The sequence below is a fragment of the Amia ocellicauda genome, chromosome 12 (assembly GCF_036373705.1).
Source record: "Amia ocellicauda isolate fAmiCal2 chromosome 12, fAmiCal2.hap1, whole genome shotgun sequence".
Taxonomy (NCBI): Eukaryota; Metazoa; Chordata; class Actinopteri; order Amiiformes; family Amiidae; genus Amia; species Amia ocellicauda.
In genome coordinates this window covers 25,799,346-25,815,078 of record NC_089861.1, presented here as the reverse complement: position 1 = coordinate 25,815,078, position 15,733 = coordinate 25,799,346, and the positions used below count along the sequence as shown (strand labels likewise).

The 15,733-nt window shown below is 45.5% G+C and overlaps 2 protein-coding genes across 3 annotated transcripts; one reads left to right on the top strand and one right to left on the bottom strand.

Moving 5' to 3' along the window:
- Nucleotides 1-962: 962 nt before the first annotated feature.
- Nucleotides 963-10,754, top strand: sart1 (spliceosome associated factor 1, recruiter of U4/U6.U5 tri-snRNP). Its single transcript, XM_066719030.1, has 20 exons — nucleotides 963-1,625; nucleotides 1,785-1,839; nucleotides 2,209-2,264; nucleotides 2,456-2,582; nucleotides 2,774-2,879; nucleotides 2,989-3,066; nucleotides 3,187-3,286; nucleotides 3,387-3,529; nucleotides 4,827-5,039; nucleotides 5,127-5,245; nucleotides 5,358-5,506; nucleotides 5,643-5,767; nucleotides 5,859-6,050; nucleotides 6,333-6,443; nucleotides 6,639-6,726; nucleotides 6,834-6,924; nucleotides 7,129-7,264; nucleotides 9,662-9,751; nucleotides 9,869-9,990; nucleotides 10,105-10,754. The coding sequence occupies exons 1-20, from the start codon at nucleotides 1,355-1,357 to the stop codon at nucleotides 10,121-10,123; spliced, it is 2,391 nt and encodes a 796-aa protein (XP_066575127.1). The 5' UTR covers nucleotides 963-1,354; the 3' UTR covers nucleotides 10,124-10,754.
- Nucleotides 10,755-12,980: 2,226 nt separating this feature from the next.
- eif1ad (eukaryotic translation initiation factor 1A domain containing) lies at nucleotides 12,981-15,588 on the bottom strand. Of its 2 annotated transcripts, none has more exons than XM_066719027.1 (6): nucleotides 15,408-15,588; nucleotides 14,772-14,941; nucleotides 14,586-14,694; nucleotides 14,347-14,455; nucleotides 14,131-14,190; nucleotides 12,981-13,591 (listed from the first exon to the last, which is right to left on the bottom strand). In XM_066719027.1, exons 2-6 carry the CDS (start codon nucleotides 14,856-14,858, stop codon nucleotides 13,411-13,413), a joined length of 546 nt encoding a protein of 181 aa, XP_066575124.1. In that variant the 5' UTR covers nucleotides 14,859-14,941; nucleotides 15,408-15,588; the 3' UTR covers nucleotides 12,981-13,410. The 2 variants fall into 2 exon arrangements, with proteins under 2 accessions (XP_066575124.1, XP_066575125.1); XM_066719028.1 differs by having other exon boundaries at nucleotides 12,981-13,588.
- Nucleotides 15,589-15,733: the final 145 nt, after the last annotated feature.

Here is a 15,733-nt window from a genome sequence, read left to right as displayed (position 1 = left end):
ACTGGCGGTCCGCACTGATCGCTGTTGGGTTGTCTCTGCCTTGCACACACAGGGCTAGTCAAGTACGTAGAGCCCGGTGCTGCCAGCTAGCGGACACTCAATTACAACATTTACTTTCTGTAACTATTCCTGCAGGAACATCACAGTCAAAAGTCTCGGCACTTGCAGGTTTCAGTCCAGCACAGCAGGGTCTGCAGACACAGTGTCAAACACACACTAACCTATCGTTATAAGCCAGGGAGGGAGAAAAATCAAATAGAGAGTAAATAAGTCAATGCAACTGTAAATGTCCAGTTATTGACCGCACCGACTGTCCCGTGTTCAGAGGGAAGCGGTTCCTGCGGAGTGAATTCCACCGCCGCCTTTCCCAGTGTTTCCCCATTGTATGTTTTTAGTTTTGTTAAATGCATTGAATACATATCTCTCTCTCTCTCTCTCTCTCATCCGAGCACCTGCACACTATCCCTTATCCCCTGTTCGAGAGAAGGAAAAAACACTAGAAGTTCAAGCAGCCAATGGCGAGTGAGGCCGGCTCAAAGGTAGGCTATCGATTGGCTGCTGCTCCGCTCAACCCCGCCCAAGCCTTTTGATTGACAGGGTAGGGTGCGAATAGAATGATGCTAGGTGTGATTCAAGTGGGTACCAGGTGCGCCGGCGGCTGCAGGCTCTCCCGTCATCAGCGCCTCCTGCCTCCGCTGTACCGTAAATAGCCGAAGAGGAGCTAAACCGACTGTCAAATATGAACCTGCACATGACCATAACAAAAATGCATGTCCAGTCACAGATCATGCAAAGATTCAGTCAGGTTCTAGTAAAGCAGTAGCAGTGCTAATGCAGTCGCCTCTAGCCAGACAGGATAGCGTGGTAATAGCGGAGACCTCTAGGCGGCGCTGTCGCCAACACACGCCTCTCTCTCTCCTGACCCCGGAGGCTGCGCGGTGACCCGGAACTGTTAGTCTTCACAAGGGGAGCGAAGCGCTTCCGTGTCGTGTTTCTTTGCGTTGTGTGAACATCGTAGTGGACGGGAGAGATTTGAACGTTGTTTTGAAGTTTATTTATATACGTCTTCATTTGGAAGTTAAAACTCCAGATACATTAAAGGAAACGTCGAGGAAATAATAGTTAATGATAAGAAACTTATGAACTGCGACCATAACTGACAAAGAGAAACAAACGGAGACTCGGGCCGGAGCGGTTTGTTATTATTTGTGGTTATTACGGTGTGTTCACTCTTCACACCTCAATGCGCCGCCTAACCCGGCCTTAGCGCACATCCGTGTCCCTGGCGTTTTATTTGCCCGTTATTTTTGATCAAGGCACCCCCCCGATTTCCACCGGACCCGGCCGATTCAAGATGGGCTCCTCGAAGAAGCACAAGGAGAAGGACCGGGAGAGGGACGCCGAGGAGCGCCACCGGGAGCACAAGAAACACAAGCACAAGGACCGGGAGCGGGACCGCGAAAGGGACGGGAATAAGGACCGGGAAAAGAGGAAGCGCTCCCGGTCCAGGGAGCGAGGCGGGGGCGGCCGGGGCTCGGAGAGAGAAGGCCGGGGCAAGGGGGAGCGGAGCGGCGTGGGGGAGCCGAGGGTGAAGAAGGAGAAGCCCGACTCCAGCTACGAGGAGGGTAGGAGAGAGTTTTTCTTTTTGAGGATGTCCATATTACAACTGCATTGAAATAACGTGGGGAATTGTGCGTGCATTGTGGTTCAGGGTCTGTCCGATTTGTGAATTGTTTACGTGCACCGTTATATTATTTTTTAATTTATATCGGGTTTCTCTTCAGCTGCCGGTCCAAAATCTGCTTCTGGAGATGCCTCTCTCAGCATCGAGGAGACCAAGTGAGTGATCGTGATCATCACATTACCATCAATCACATCAATAATCTGTATTGTTTGCTCATCTGTACGGGAATGTGCGCTTATTGTGTTTTGTACTGCTGGTCCTTACTGGCACTTTGTAATGTTTCGAAAGTTTCTTGTGGAAACTGGAACCTGGTCAAGGACGTCTACTAAGAAATGCATAATATCAGTAATGATGATAATGTGAAAATGAGTGGCGATGTTCCTCCCTGAGGAGGACTGGTGTTTCTCATTGTTTATTCACCCTGCTCTCCTCTCCCTCCCTCTACTTTCAATTTTCTCTTACCACCCTCAATCCACCCCTGTGTCTCCCTCCATCCTGCTCTCCTTTCTCTTTTGTTCTTCCAGCAAACTGAGGGCCAAGTTAGGCCTGAAGCCCCTGGAAGTGAACCAGACCAAGAAAGGTAACATATGCCAGTCTGTCCCTCCTGGTGGACCTAATTACTTTTTATTTATTATCAATTATGTTACATGCTTTGGCAGTACTTGTATACAAATGTCATGCCAATAAAGCTTGCATTGAATAGAGAGCGAGTGAGCTCTGTGCATCTCAGGGTCACTCACTGCATTTCTCCCTGTATCCTGATTGGCTCAGAGCTGGGCACAAAGGAGGACCCCAAGGTTGCTGAGACGATTAACCCTGTCCACCTGAAGCAGCAGGCGGAGATGCGCGAGAAACTGGCGGCACTGAAGGAGAAGAGGCTGCTGAACCAGAAACTGGGGTATTGCATACATACTGCACACACTACTGCATTCACTGTAGTGATTACACTTTGCAACTGCACAACTAAATGCTGTACTGTACACTCTACACTCTGTACTGCACTACAAACTGAATACAGCACTGCACTGAACTCGCACTACTCTGAACACTGATTTCTCTGTCTCTCTCTCTCTCTCTCTCTCTGTGCAGGAAGGTGAAGACGCTGGCGGAGGAGGAGTCCTGGCTGGACGACACGGCCGCCTGGGTGGAGAGGAGCCGCACGCTGGCCAAGGAGAAGGAGCTGGCCGAGAAAAGGGTGAGAGAGGGGGGAGGGTGTGGGGGGATGGCAGTGCAAAGAGGGGGTGGAGGGGATGCTCTGTATCTGGATGTGTCTCTCATTTTAACCATCCCTCCCCCTGTCCCAGGCGAAGCTACTGGAGGAGATGGACCAAGAGTTTGGTGTGAGCAACCTGGTGGAGGAGGAGTTCGGCCAGGCCAAGAAGGTCAGTAGGGAGCGCTGTGTTTGGACTTGATGGATTTAATTTGTTGAACATGTGGTCTGCTTGTTGTGAGGAGCCTGTAACGAGCCCAATATGAGACCTTAATGAACCATCTGTTTGCAGGAGAGTTATGGCGCGGGGGATCTGCAGGGCCTGACTGTGCAGCACAAGGTGGACTCCTTCTCCGAGGGCCAGACAGTCATCCTCACACTGAAGGACAAGGGTGAGACACAGCAGACACACAGCAGTCTGTCTCTTTCTCAAATAGTTTATTTCTAGTTTGAATGTCTTTATTAACTGCCAACCCTCTCTCCATCACTCAGGGGTGCTGGAGGAGGAGGAGGACGTGCTGGTGAATGTGGGCCTGCAGGACAAGGAGCGCGCCCAGAAGAACGTGGAGCTGCGCAAGAAGAAGCCCGACTACAAGCCCTACGAGGAGGAGGAGAGCGTGGACGACATGGCCGAGGTGAGGGTCTTACTATGTATGTGCCGGTGACACATCAATATACCATTGAAGAATTCACCACGGTGGTCAGTATTACTGCGAGAGGGGGGGCGTGGTTTTGTTCCGCTATTCTGAAGATGTAGGACTCTTGTTCAATCAAACAGAACTAGTTACTACACAAATACAAAATAAAGGTAATATGAATAAATACACAACAACAACAGAACAAAATAAAGATTTAAAATAATGATGTGTAGATTATTTTAAGTGTTATGACATAAAATCCCAACTTTAAAAGTAGACTTTTTAGATTAAAATACATGTTTTAAAGAACTATATCTAAATTAATCCATTCCAGTGTTTACGTTTTACAAACGTGTGCTTTCAGTGATAGTGTGTGGAGGTTCTGTGCCAAAAATACCAACTGCCTGGCTTTAATGATGACTGCATCAGAGCTGCAATGTTTCACTATTCATTTTAAAAACAATGTATAAATGGAGCCTAAATTACATGTCAATTTATTATGCACTTTTCATCACAAGTTTTTAATCACAAACAAGGTCACTGACAAAAGATTGTCATCAAGTTTTCTTTTGTAAATTAAAAACAAATAACACTATAATAAATCCTACAGATCCAGTATGGATTCACATACAAATTACATAAAACCCCAATAGAGCTATTCATAAATTGTAAATGACAGATACAGTAAGTATTCAGTTCAGTAGCTACATAAATTAAAAGCTGATCACTACTCGTTTTAATTTAGATTGAGTACTTTTTAATGTCCTAGAACGATTCTATAACAGCCTTTCATGAAATCCTTCAGCCTGAGCGTATTTATTGAGCATGCGGTGGGGGTGCGCCTAGCATAGTTTGTTCGAAATGAATTATATGTGTGTGATTTCAGAGCTATGTATGCAAATGTACACTTCTTGCATAATACTGAAACAAAACAAAAATAGCCCACGATGATAAAAAAAAATAGATGACTATAATAGGAAAAAATGCCCTAATGTATTTTCTGGTGTTATAGGCTATGAGGATTCTAACTTAGTGAAACTTTATGCTCACAGCACTAGCTTATAGAGCTACTACAGTGGGATTTGAACCCGAATCTCCTGTGTCACAGTGCAACGACCTTACTGCAGCACCAAACACTAAGGATACAGAATTGCTAGATTAAAAAAAAAGTAATTTTTCACCCCGGTGAGGCAGTATAGCATTTACAGGCACAGCCTTAGGTCTTGCTGTGTCTGTCTCCTATCATCTCTTTATCATTATCTTTTTCTTATAATGTGTCTCTATCTCTCCTCAGCTGAAGCCGCGCTCGGTGCTGTCCAAGTACGACGAGGAAATCGATGGAGAGAAGAAGGGCGGCTTCCGGCTTAGCGCAGGGGGGCAGGGTGGGGCGGCCTGGGAGCGGGAGCGGGAGCTGCAGGAGGTCCGGGAAGCGCTGCGCAGCCAGGCCGTCAGTCTGGATGGGCCGGGGCCCCGCCTCGCCTCCGAGTACTACACCCCCGACGAGATGGTGAGCGGGAGGGTGGTGAATGGTAGGATGGAGGGCAGGGGGAATTGGGAAAGACTGTTAGAGACTAAGCCAGTCTATGACCCCTAGGTGACCTTCAACAAGACGAAGCGGCGAGTGAGGAAGATCAGGAAGAAGGAGAGGCCCCTGAAGCCAGAGGAGCTGCTCCCCCTGGTGGACAAGACAGCAGACCACGACCACGGCTCCCGGTCAGACACTGAGCCGCACCCCCACTCCCTATCACTTTCTCTCCTCTCTCCCTCTTTCGCTCTGTATCTTTGAATACCTATTTTACTGACTGCTTCTCTCTCTCTCTCTCAGTGTGAGGGGGCGTGGGCGGAAGCAGGAGGGAGGGGACAGCGAGGGAGGGGATGAGGAAGGGAGCGCGGCCTCCCCGAGGAAGAGGGATTCAGAGCAGCCACAGCTGTCAGACGACAGGAGAGTGGAGAACATGGACATCAGTGATGAGGGTGAGGGTCGCGCTGGATGTGGATCTGTCTAGCTGTGTCTGTCTTTGTCCGTCTCTCTGTCTGTGTGTTTATTTGTGTGTCACTGCCTCTCTATTTGTCACATCACTCAACACACCCTCTCTCTCTCCACCCCCAGACGAGATTGAGACCCCAGGTCCCACTCTGCTGGAGGAGGACGAGGCTGAGCTGGAGCTGCAGAAACAGCTGGAGAAGCAGAGGAGACTGAGGCAGAAGCAGCTGCTCAAAGACTCTGCGGAGAAGGTCCGTCTCGCTCCCTCTTGCGCTCTCTCTTCTGCTGCTATAATCGTAAGTATTGCGATAATTACAACCCCGTCTCTCTCCCTCGCCCCAGGTGGTGGAGAGAGTGCAGCAGCTAGAGGCGCCACCCCAGGGCATGGAGGAGGAGGAAGGGGGCGGCGGTGCTGAGGGAGTGGGGGGGCGGAGCAACATAGTTTTCAACGCCACCTCGGAGTTCTGCCGGGCGCTGGGCGACATCCCCACCTACGGGCTCTCCGGCAACAGGGAGGACCAGTCTGAAGTCATGGTAAGGCTCTTGCGTGTGCACCCACTCTCATTAACTTCCCTTGAATACCAGCGTAACAGTGATGTCATCAGCAAGCGCCAGATCGTCACCTTGGCCGACCGGTTCTCTCAGCTCCCAAAGTGCTACTGCATCATGTGCCTGGGAGTCCATCTGTGTGCATAATTTAAGATAAATATTAAATAAATAAATATTAGGCTGTCAAATTGGTAATGGTCCATTTTAAATGTTTAGGTATTTGTTTGACTCACCTAATGATTTCTCTTTGTCCTCCCCTACCCTCAGGATTTCGAGCGGGATGAGGAACGGTCAGGTGGAGGGGGCTCGGACTCGGAGCTGGACGAGAACGTGGGTTGGAGCATGGTCAACCTGGACGAGGAGCAGAAACAGCCCGACGTAAGGAGCTGTGTCCCCTTGTCTGTCCCTGTGTGTCCCAGTGTCTGTCGCTGTCCCTGTGTGTCCCTTTTTCTCTGTCAGAGTTTCATGGTGAGACCAGTGATACACTATATATATATATATATATATATATATATATATATATATATATATATATAATCTCTCTCTCTCTCTCTCTCTCTCTCTCTCTCTCAGTTCTCGACAGCCTCCACCACTATCCTGGATGAGGAGCCCATAGTCAATTCAGGCCTGGCTGCGGCCCTCCTGCTGTGCAAGAACAAGGGTGAGAGATGGAAGGGGGAGAGTTTGAGAGAGGGGAAGGGGATGTGGTTTAGGGGAGGTTGGAGTGAGAGGATGAAAACGGTTCCTAAATTCCCTTGTCCCCCTCAGGGCTGCTGGACACGCAGATGCAGAAGGTGGCGCGGGTGCGAGCACCTAAAGGAGCCCTGCCCAATGCCATGTACTGCATCGAGGACAAGATGTGAGTGTGCCCTGTGTCTGAGTGTCACTCTTTTGCTTTCTCGCTCTCACTTCCTCCCTCCCCCCTTTATTGGTAGGACTGAGTGATATCAGTCTGGCTACAGCAGTGACTGACTGGTCCCCGTGCTCAGGACCAGGGTGGCGGGGAACAACACCGACGGGAATTGGACATCTTGCATCTTAACATCCCTCTCTCCCTCTGCAGGACGATCGATGACAAGTACAGCCGGCGGGAGGAGTACCGTGGCTTCACGCAGGACTTCAAGGAGAAGGAAAGCTACCGGCCCGACGTCAAGATCGAGTACGTGGACGACACGGGCCGCAAGCTCACGCCCAAGGAGGTACTGTACCCCCCCGTCCCTTTTGATGGCAAACTAATAACATATATCTGTATTATTACACAACACAGGATATTGACCGTTGTGGAAATGGCACTAAAGAGTAATTTCACACTCATCGGTAGAATAAATTCCAAGGATTAAAAAAATCTAATAACCATTACACATAATTAGATTAATTGTTGCCGATCTACTGAACTAACTTGCGTTGCAGTTAGGGCTGGAGCTATTAATTTAATATGATAATCGATTATTCGAATAATCACAACAACAAAAACATTGTTTTATTATCAGTGCATTCTTATGGGGTCCTGGTGCCAACATGGCATTCTCTTCTCGAGTTTGCAGAACTCTAAATACAGGGCTCTGATTGCCCTGAGGGAGGACTAGACATTTTGCATTACACTTAACCACTTGGTACTTGGACCAACTCCAGATGAAAAAATTAAAACCCTTCCCAGGTACCAGATTTAGAAAATAATTATAATAATGATTTAAATGCCTGAAATTGCTTTAAAATGTAAATATATGATGAATGAAATACAAAAAACAAATGGTGTTTTTCATTACCCCTGTATGCTTCTGTGTACTACTTATCCAGGTTCAGTAAAGAGATTAAGTACAAGGTTTTTTGAACAAAGAAAACAATGCAAATACTTTTTTTACATTTATACAATTAACTTTTGTAATACAAAATATTAAACAATACACCAAAACACTAATAATATGCAATACACTGAAACCCAAATGAAAGTCATACGCTGAAACGCTGTAGTAATGAACAATGAACAGTAATCTACCAAAACTCAAGTCACTATTCATGCCTGTGCCATCAGTGGCTTGCTCTGTGCAATGTATTGAAATGTTCAATACAATAAGCTGGAAGACAGTACTGCAGATGCGCTACAGGCTCCGCGCAGCACTGTGCTGGATCTGGCTGCGCAAACGCTGCTTCATTTCCTATTCAGCACTGTTTTCTGAACGTATCTCGCCACAGCACTGTATAGCTCTTGGTAAAAACTACATAAACTATAACTAAACAAGTACAACTAATAATAAAACTAGCAATTATAATATACAACTATATGTATGTACTTGTAAAAGGTGAAAGGATTGAAGACTTCTAGACAGGTACATTGAGGCTCTAAACAACATGCGATTGGATAAAAATATGTCATGATCACCGTCCCCAGCTTTCAATACACATTCTACAGTATCAACACTGGCTTTGGGAATGACATGAACGTACGATTATCATTCTCTCTCCTATAAATACTCCCACAGTTTCGGTGCTTTTGCCCGAGCTTTGTTCCATGTGGTGGCTGACTGCGACGTGCAGGTTGACATTTTTCCAGTGAGGCGCATACAGGTGGTTGACAAACCAAGTGATGCATTACTGCCACCTACTGCTGTTTGGAATGTATCCGTTGTTCTCACACAGAGCTAGGAATATGGGACAAAGGATATTAGGCAAAAGGGCTCAGATCAAGGATATTAATAAGAACGGTTAAGATAGAGTCAATGTAGCTAAGTGACTATTTGACTGCTGAAATAGAAGTCAGCATACTTTACTAGTCGAATAAGTCAACTAATCGTTGCAGCCCTAGTTGCAGTATCAAAAATGTATTGTATTGCTGCTGAAGCCTTGCTTGGAAGTCTGGTCGGTACCTTTGTTGACCCTCTGTCAGGAGACCTGGGCTTGAATCTTGCTGGGGCATTAAATTACTTTTACAGTTTCAGCATCCTTTTATCTCAGTTTGGTAATTTGAAAGTGTTTAAAAACATACCACTACAAATCATTCCAGACTTGACAATAATTTTATTTCCTGGTGTTTACACTTGTGCAATAACCTAGTTATCCACACATTTTCCTAAAATACAAACTAAAACTGTTCAAGTTTGAGACATTTTGTGGTGTTTATTTTGCTGAGACTAATGTATGCTAAAACACGATGGCATCGGTGCATATTTTAACTATCTGTCATTGTTTTGTTTACCTATGATTGCTACCACAAATGAGCCCTGGACGTGTTCAAATCCTAGTGACTGGGTTTAATGTATTAAAAAAAAAAAAAAAAAAAATACAATATTCCCATTTTGAAAAGTAGACAATGCTATTTAATCTCCCTTTTCAGAAGAAGTCATTGGGAGTTAAAAGATTTGTGTGAAAAGTGTAAGAAAATAATAAATGAAGGGAGAAGAATTGTAGCAGTTGCCATAGGTTACCTAATATCTTACCAATATGTGTACAATAAGTTTTGTTTGTTGTAAGTGAACTAACAGAACATTACTAGTTGGGTCAAGTGAGTGCTATTTTTATTTTATCTTGCACTTAATATGATGTTTAGATTTTATAAATATGCAAATAATAAAAAACAAATTTTTAACGCTCTCTCTCAGGCCTTCAGACAGCTGTCCCACCGTTTCCATGGCAAAGGCTCTGGAAAGATGAAGACTGAGCGACGGATGAAGAAGCTGGAGGAGGAGGCGGTGAGTGTCCCCCCATTCACTTCTCCCACAACACTGTGGCTCTCGTTTCTCTCCCCTCTGAACCTCCTCCCCCTCTCTTTCTCAATTAACCCCCCCCACCCGTCTCTCTCTCTCCAGCTGTTGAAGAAGATGAGCTCCAGTGACACCCCCCTGGGCACCGTGGCGCTGCTGCAGGAGAAGCAGAAGTCACAGAAGACACCCTACATCGTCCTGAGTGGGAGTGGGAAGAGCATGAATGCGTGAGTGGCCCTCTGTCTGTTAGATTGTGATCTCTGCGTGTCTTTTTACCCATCTGCCTCTGGCCGTGTGTCTATTTACCTCTCTCTCTCTCTCTCTTTCTCCCCCCTCTACAGAAATACCATTACGAAGTAGACCAGCTGGGTGCATCTCCCCCCCAGAAGACAATCCCTCTCTGTCTGCTGACCAGAGGAGAGAGATGGTGGAGGTGCAAGAGGAGAGGACAGACCTACATCCCCAGCAGCAGCGCACATGGTTTTTCGTCTGTAAAGACTACAAACCAAAAAAGACTCTTCGTGGTCCCCTGTATCATTCCTGAAATCAAGATTGCCCCTCTTCCCTGGCCCCCATTTATCATCGATCAATAATAGTGTCTGTAATCGGTCACCTGTCCAGGGCAGTTCCCAGACAGCTGTCTGCGTGACTGGCAGAGTGCGATGTGTGAATAAATATACTTCTGGCTGTGGGGGGCCTTACTGCTGTTTCAAGACCTTGAGGGGGAGTTATAGTATGGTATTTGAACACCCCAGTTACCAGTTAGTAAAAAAAAAAAAAAAAAAAAATGGGAAAAATGCTCATCACTTATATAGCAATTACAGGAGGAGGGGGTTTGCCTGTGTACATACGTTTATTAATGTTATTTTAAGTTTGCTTTTTTGGGGGGGTGGGTTTGTTTGTGGGGAAAAACAAACCACACAAAACCGGGACTGTAAGCGGGGTCAAGTCAGACCTGCCTGGCGTTTTAAATAAACATCAAGATTTGAAAGAGCTCTGTGTGGTGAAAGGTCATCTGTCTTGTACAGGGAATGCAGAGTTTTATAAACTGGAATTTGCTCTTATGTGTGCGTGCACTCTCTCAATTCAATTGTTTGCTTTATTGGCATAACGGTAATATATTTATACAAATTGTAACTATTTAAAGAATACAGAAAATACGTATATATATATATATATATATATACACTCACCTAAAGGATTATTAGGAACACCATACTAATACTGTGTTTGACCCCCTTTCGCCTTCAGAACTGCCTTAATTCTACGTGGCATTGATTCAACAAGGTGCTGAAAGCATTCTTTAGAAATGTTGGCCCATATTGATAGGATAGCATCTTGCAGTTGATGGAGATTTGTGGGATGCACATCCAGGGCACGAAGCTCCCATTCCACCACATCCCAAAGATGCTCTATTGGGTTGAGATCTGGTGACTCTGGGGGCCAGTTTAGTACAGTGAACTCATTGTCATGTTCAAGAAACCAGTTTGAAATGATTCGACCTTTGTGACATGGTGCATTATCCTGCTGGAAGTAGCCATCAGAGGATGGGTACATGGTGGTCATAAAGGGATGGATATGGTCAGAAACAATGCTCAGGTAGGCCGTGGCATTTAAACGATGCCCAATTGGCACTAAGGGGCCTAAAGTGTGCCAAGAAAACATCCCCCACACCATTACACCACCACCACCAGCCTGCACAGTGGTAACAAGGCATGATGGATCCATGTTCTCATTCTGTTTACGCCAAATTCTGACTCTACCATCTGAATGTCTCAACAGAAATCCAGACTCATCAGACCAGGCAACATTTTTCCAGTCTTCAACTGTCCAATTTTGGTGAGCTTGTGCAAATTGTAGCCTCTTTTTCCTATTTGTAGTGGAGGTGAGTGGTACCCGGTGGGGTCTTCTGCTGTTGTAGCCCATCCGCCTCAAGGTTGTACGTGTTGTGGCTTCACAAATGCTTTGCTGCATACCTCGGTTGTAACGAGTGGTTATTTCAGTCAAAGTTGCTCTTCTATCAGCTTGAATCAGTCGGCCCATTCTCCTCTGACCTCTAGCATCAACAAGGCATTTTCGCCCACAGGACTGCCGCATACTGGATGTTTTTCCCTTTTCACACCATTCTTTGTAAACCCTAGAAATGGTTGTGCGTGAAAATCCCAGTAACTGAGCAGATTGTGAAATACTCAGACCGGCCCGTCTGGCACCAACAACCATGCCACGCTCAAAATTGCTTAAATCACCTTTCTTTCCCATTCAGACATTCAGTTTGGAGTTCAGGAGATTGTCTTGACCAGGACCACACCCCTAAATGCATTGAAGCAACTGCCATGTGATTGGTTGGTTAGATAATTGCATTAATGAGAAATTGAACAGGTGTTCCTAATAATCCTTTAGGTGAGTGTATATATACACGTATTTTATCAGCATAGGCACCCTGACTGGTCTGCAGCTACGCAGCCCCATACGCAACAAACTGCGATGCACTGTGTGTGCTGACACCTTTCTATCAGAACCAGCATTCACTTTTTCAGCAATTTGAGCTACAGTAGCTCGTCTGTTGGATCGGACCACACGGGCCAGCCTTCGCTCCCCACGTGCATCAGTGAGTCTTGGCCGCCCATGACCGTCGCCAGTTCACCGCTTTTCCTTCCTTGGACCACTTTTGATAGGTACTGACCACTGCAGACCGGGAACACCCCACAAGAGCTGCGGTTTTGGAGATGCTCTGGCCCAGTCATCTAGCCATCACAATTTGGCCCTTGTCAAAGTCACTCAGATCCTTTCACTTGCCCATTTTTCCTGCTTCTAACACATCAACTTTGAGGACAAAATGTTCACTTGCTGCCTGATATATCCCACCCACTGACAGGTGCCATGATAACGAGACTATCAGTGTTATTCACTTCACCTGTCAGTGCTCATAATGTTATGGCTGATCGGTGTATATAATAACCTTAATCCTTAGTATGGTAGTAAAGCTGGGGATCAGCTAGTCTCCAGCTCTGCTCTGCCTTTTTTTTTTTTAATTGCAATGGACACTAACTTTAGTCCACAGCTGGGGATAATCCCAAGATAATACCATACTAGCTAGTACACAACTTAATACAGAGCTCCATACTATCTCTGCAAGTTTGTTGCAATTGACCCTGGGTGTCTGCATGTATTGAATTTTCCTCAAAACTTAAATAACTGATGCACACAATTCCACACAGCAATTGATCAGTTTCCTTTATTATATTTTTTTTAAATACCGTTGCTGTCTGTTACAGACAAGGATACGGAGGAAATAAAAAGTAACCTATATACACCCACAATCATTATACGCACATCTCTACATGAATGTGTGTGTTTACACCATTCTTCCTCATGGAGAATTATGGTGATTTAGAAAAATATCAAAAAGAAAATGCATTTATTGATCCATCATATTGCAGCCCTGGTCCTGGAGAGAGAGTGAGAGTACAGTTCAGGTTAATACCCCCTGTCTGCTGAACCAATGATAAATATTAATCCCTCATTTTTGTTCCAGCTGAAATGTTAATTGATTAACTGAAGCTGTTGCTTAATTGGGAGGTTAAATTCACAGGAGAACTGTACAAACAGAGGGCAGTGAGATGGAGGGATGACAAAAGAGAGGTGGCTCAGTCCTTTCCATCCACACTGTTCTCTTCCTCCTCCTCTTCAGAGTCAGTCTCTCCCTCGCTTTCACTGTAGTGGTAGTTAGCACGGTTTGTGTTGACGAACAAATCGCTGTCGTCTTCCTCACTCGTCCCTTCTTCATCACCCTCCTCCTCTTCCCCGCCCCCCCCTAACCCACCGCTGCTGGTGTGAGAAAGAAAGAAAGTGTTTACTTCGTATACATTAATTGATTTATTTTATTTTTCATTCACATAGCATCGCACTTAGTTTGAGCCAAGCAACCTACCAGTCTGTCACATGTAACACTCATTTACACACACAAACAGGTGCCCACACATACTCTCTCACATACATACAAACTAGAGCCCGACTGCTACAGATTTTTAAAATACCGTAACTATGTTAAAAAACAACAGTAAATATAATAATGACTGTAAAACCAAATAAACATGCATTTAGTGAGTCTGATGAAGGATTTTATGGTATCTGGAAAAAATATGTAGCGTTTTTTATCGTTTGAAAAAATGTATCGGTGCATTATCGGAGGAATTATGTGCCAATACAAATATTTCTGTAAAAGGCCAATATTGGCAGATAATTTCGGTGCTCCGATTTATCTGTCGGGCCCTAATACAAACACACACACACTGACTTCAGGTCTTGTAGGGCAGTTAGTCCCACCCAACACTATACTGCAGGGTTGTGTCTGTGACTGATGTTACCTAATCTTCTCCTGATTCATTTTCTCTCCTGCAGCAGAGTCCACTGAGAATTCCTGAGGCCTGAGGGAGAGGGAGAGAGAAGACGTTTTATGTAAAAGGAACACAAATACAGCTCCCACTCATTTATTTTCACAACTACAACTGTTACTACTATACACTTACTCCTCCAAGCATAAGCATTATTACAACTACTAATATAGTTAGTAGTGTCCTCACCACACGCCCTGAGTCTTGAGGTGTTGTATGTGATCCTTGTAGAGAATGGCACTGATCTCCCCCTTCACCTTCTCCCCCTCCTCGATGGGGTCCACGATCACAAAGTCACCTGTGGAAGGCGGGGGGTTAGAACTGGGTGGGATCATTACTGTGGATTGTTAATTTTTTTCTGACTGACGGACTGACACATTAACTGTCCCCTCCCTCGACCCCCCCCCCCAAACCCCCACCACAGTCACCTCTCTTGATCCAGATGTTCTTGCGAAACTTGGTGGGCATGCTGACAAGGAAGCGTTGGCCCAGCGCTGTCTCAGCCTCGTGCAGGTTGTTCCCCGGAGAGCCCAGCACCTGGTGAAACAGTGTTATTATAGGGAGGGGAGAGAGGGCAAGATAGTAAGAGAAGGGGCAAGACTGACAACACTTACCCTCACAATCTGCTGCTGCTCCGTGGGGGTGACGTAATCGCCCAGGACCTCCTTCACCACGTGTTTCCGCTTGGTAGCCTGTGACATCGCGAAGGCAACTACGTCACTATTTCTTTTGCGTCGCGGGTTCGAAATTCTGCCAGAAACTCCGTAGCGTCGGTTGGACCCAGCTGTCAACACATGCAATAAAATAAATACAAAAAAAATAAATAATAATAGACTGCTTAATTCATAATATAGCGTGAAAGCTTCAAGAGCGAACATTTAAAACCAAAAGCAAATAAAATACATTAATAATGCTATTCCGTGGGCACGACTCATGAATTCTCTCTGAAATGAATTATTATAATACTATTAAAACATGAATGGACACCGAACAAGTAAAGACAACAAAAACGAAACTTGCTTGACAATAACGCAAACGAATACAACAGATCTACATCTCATCGTTGAACAGGTTTTGTTTTACCGTGGGCAATTTCTTATTTCGTCTGTTTAACCACTCCCACGGGATTACGAGTACTGCATTACATACCATTTAGTTTTAAAATAATAACCTACAATGTATCCGTGTTGTGGATCGTTCTAGAACTCTCCACAGTCAGATCTGTATACATACTTTCCCAACATGTTTACCTTGAAAGAAACAAAAGCGGAAATGTCTGTCGATAGCTTGTCAGATCCCTCCTTTCCTTGTCGGGGAAGAAAGTTGTGTGTAGTCTGCCAGTAAAACAGAAAGTCCGGTCTCCCATCAGCTCCCTCACTACAGCACAGGCACAAAACGCATGTGTCAACAATCGCCTCTACTTCCGGCACGATGGTAAAAACCTTCCCCCCCAAAGCGCGCCCGGCGGCCGGGTTCCGCATTGAGTGGACATCTGTAATAACGGGGTTTCAAATACGGCACCGAAACTGATACATCTTCATTCACTTAAAAAAATGAAAATGATTGCAACTGAACT

Bases quoted from the DNA above. Each gene is read 5' to 3' on its own strand.
- eif1ad (XM_066719027.1), bottom strand. From the start codon at position 14,858: ATGTCACAGGCTACCAAGCGGAAACACGTGGTGAAGGAGGTCCTGGGC. The intron at 14,695-14,771 runs GTAAGTGTTGTC...CTGTTTCACCAG, and splicing joins AGCAGCAGCAGATTGTGAGG to GTGCTGGGCTCTCCGGGGAA. The intron at 14,191-14,346 runs GTGAGGACACTA...CCTCTCCCTCAG, and splicing joins CTCAAGACTCAGGGCGTGTG to GCCTCAGGAATTCTCAGTGG.
- sart1 (XM_066719030.1), top strand. From the start codon at position 1,355: ATGGGCTCCTCGAAGAAGCACAAGGAGAAGGACCGGGAGAGGGACGCC. The intron at 5,040-5,126 runs GTGAGCGGGAGG...TATGACCCCTAG, and splicing joins ACTACACCCCCGACGAGATG to GTGACCTTCAACAAGACGAA. The intron at 6,051-6,332 runs GTAAGGCTCTTG...CCCTACCCTCAG, and splicing joins AGGACCAGTCTGAAGTCATG to GATTTCGAGCGGGATGAGGA.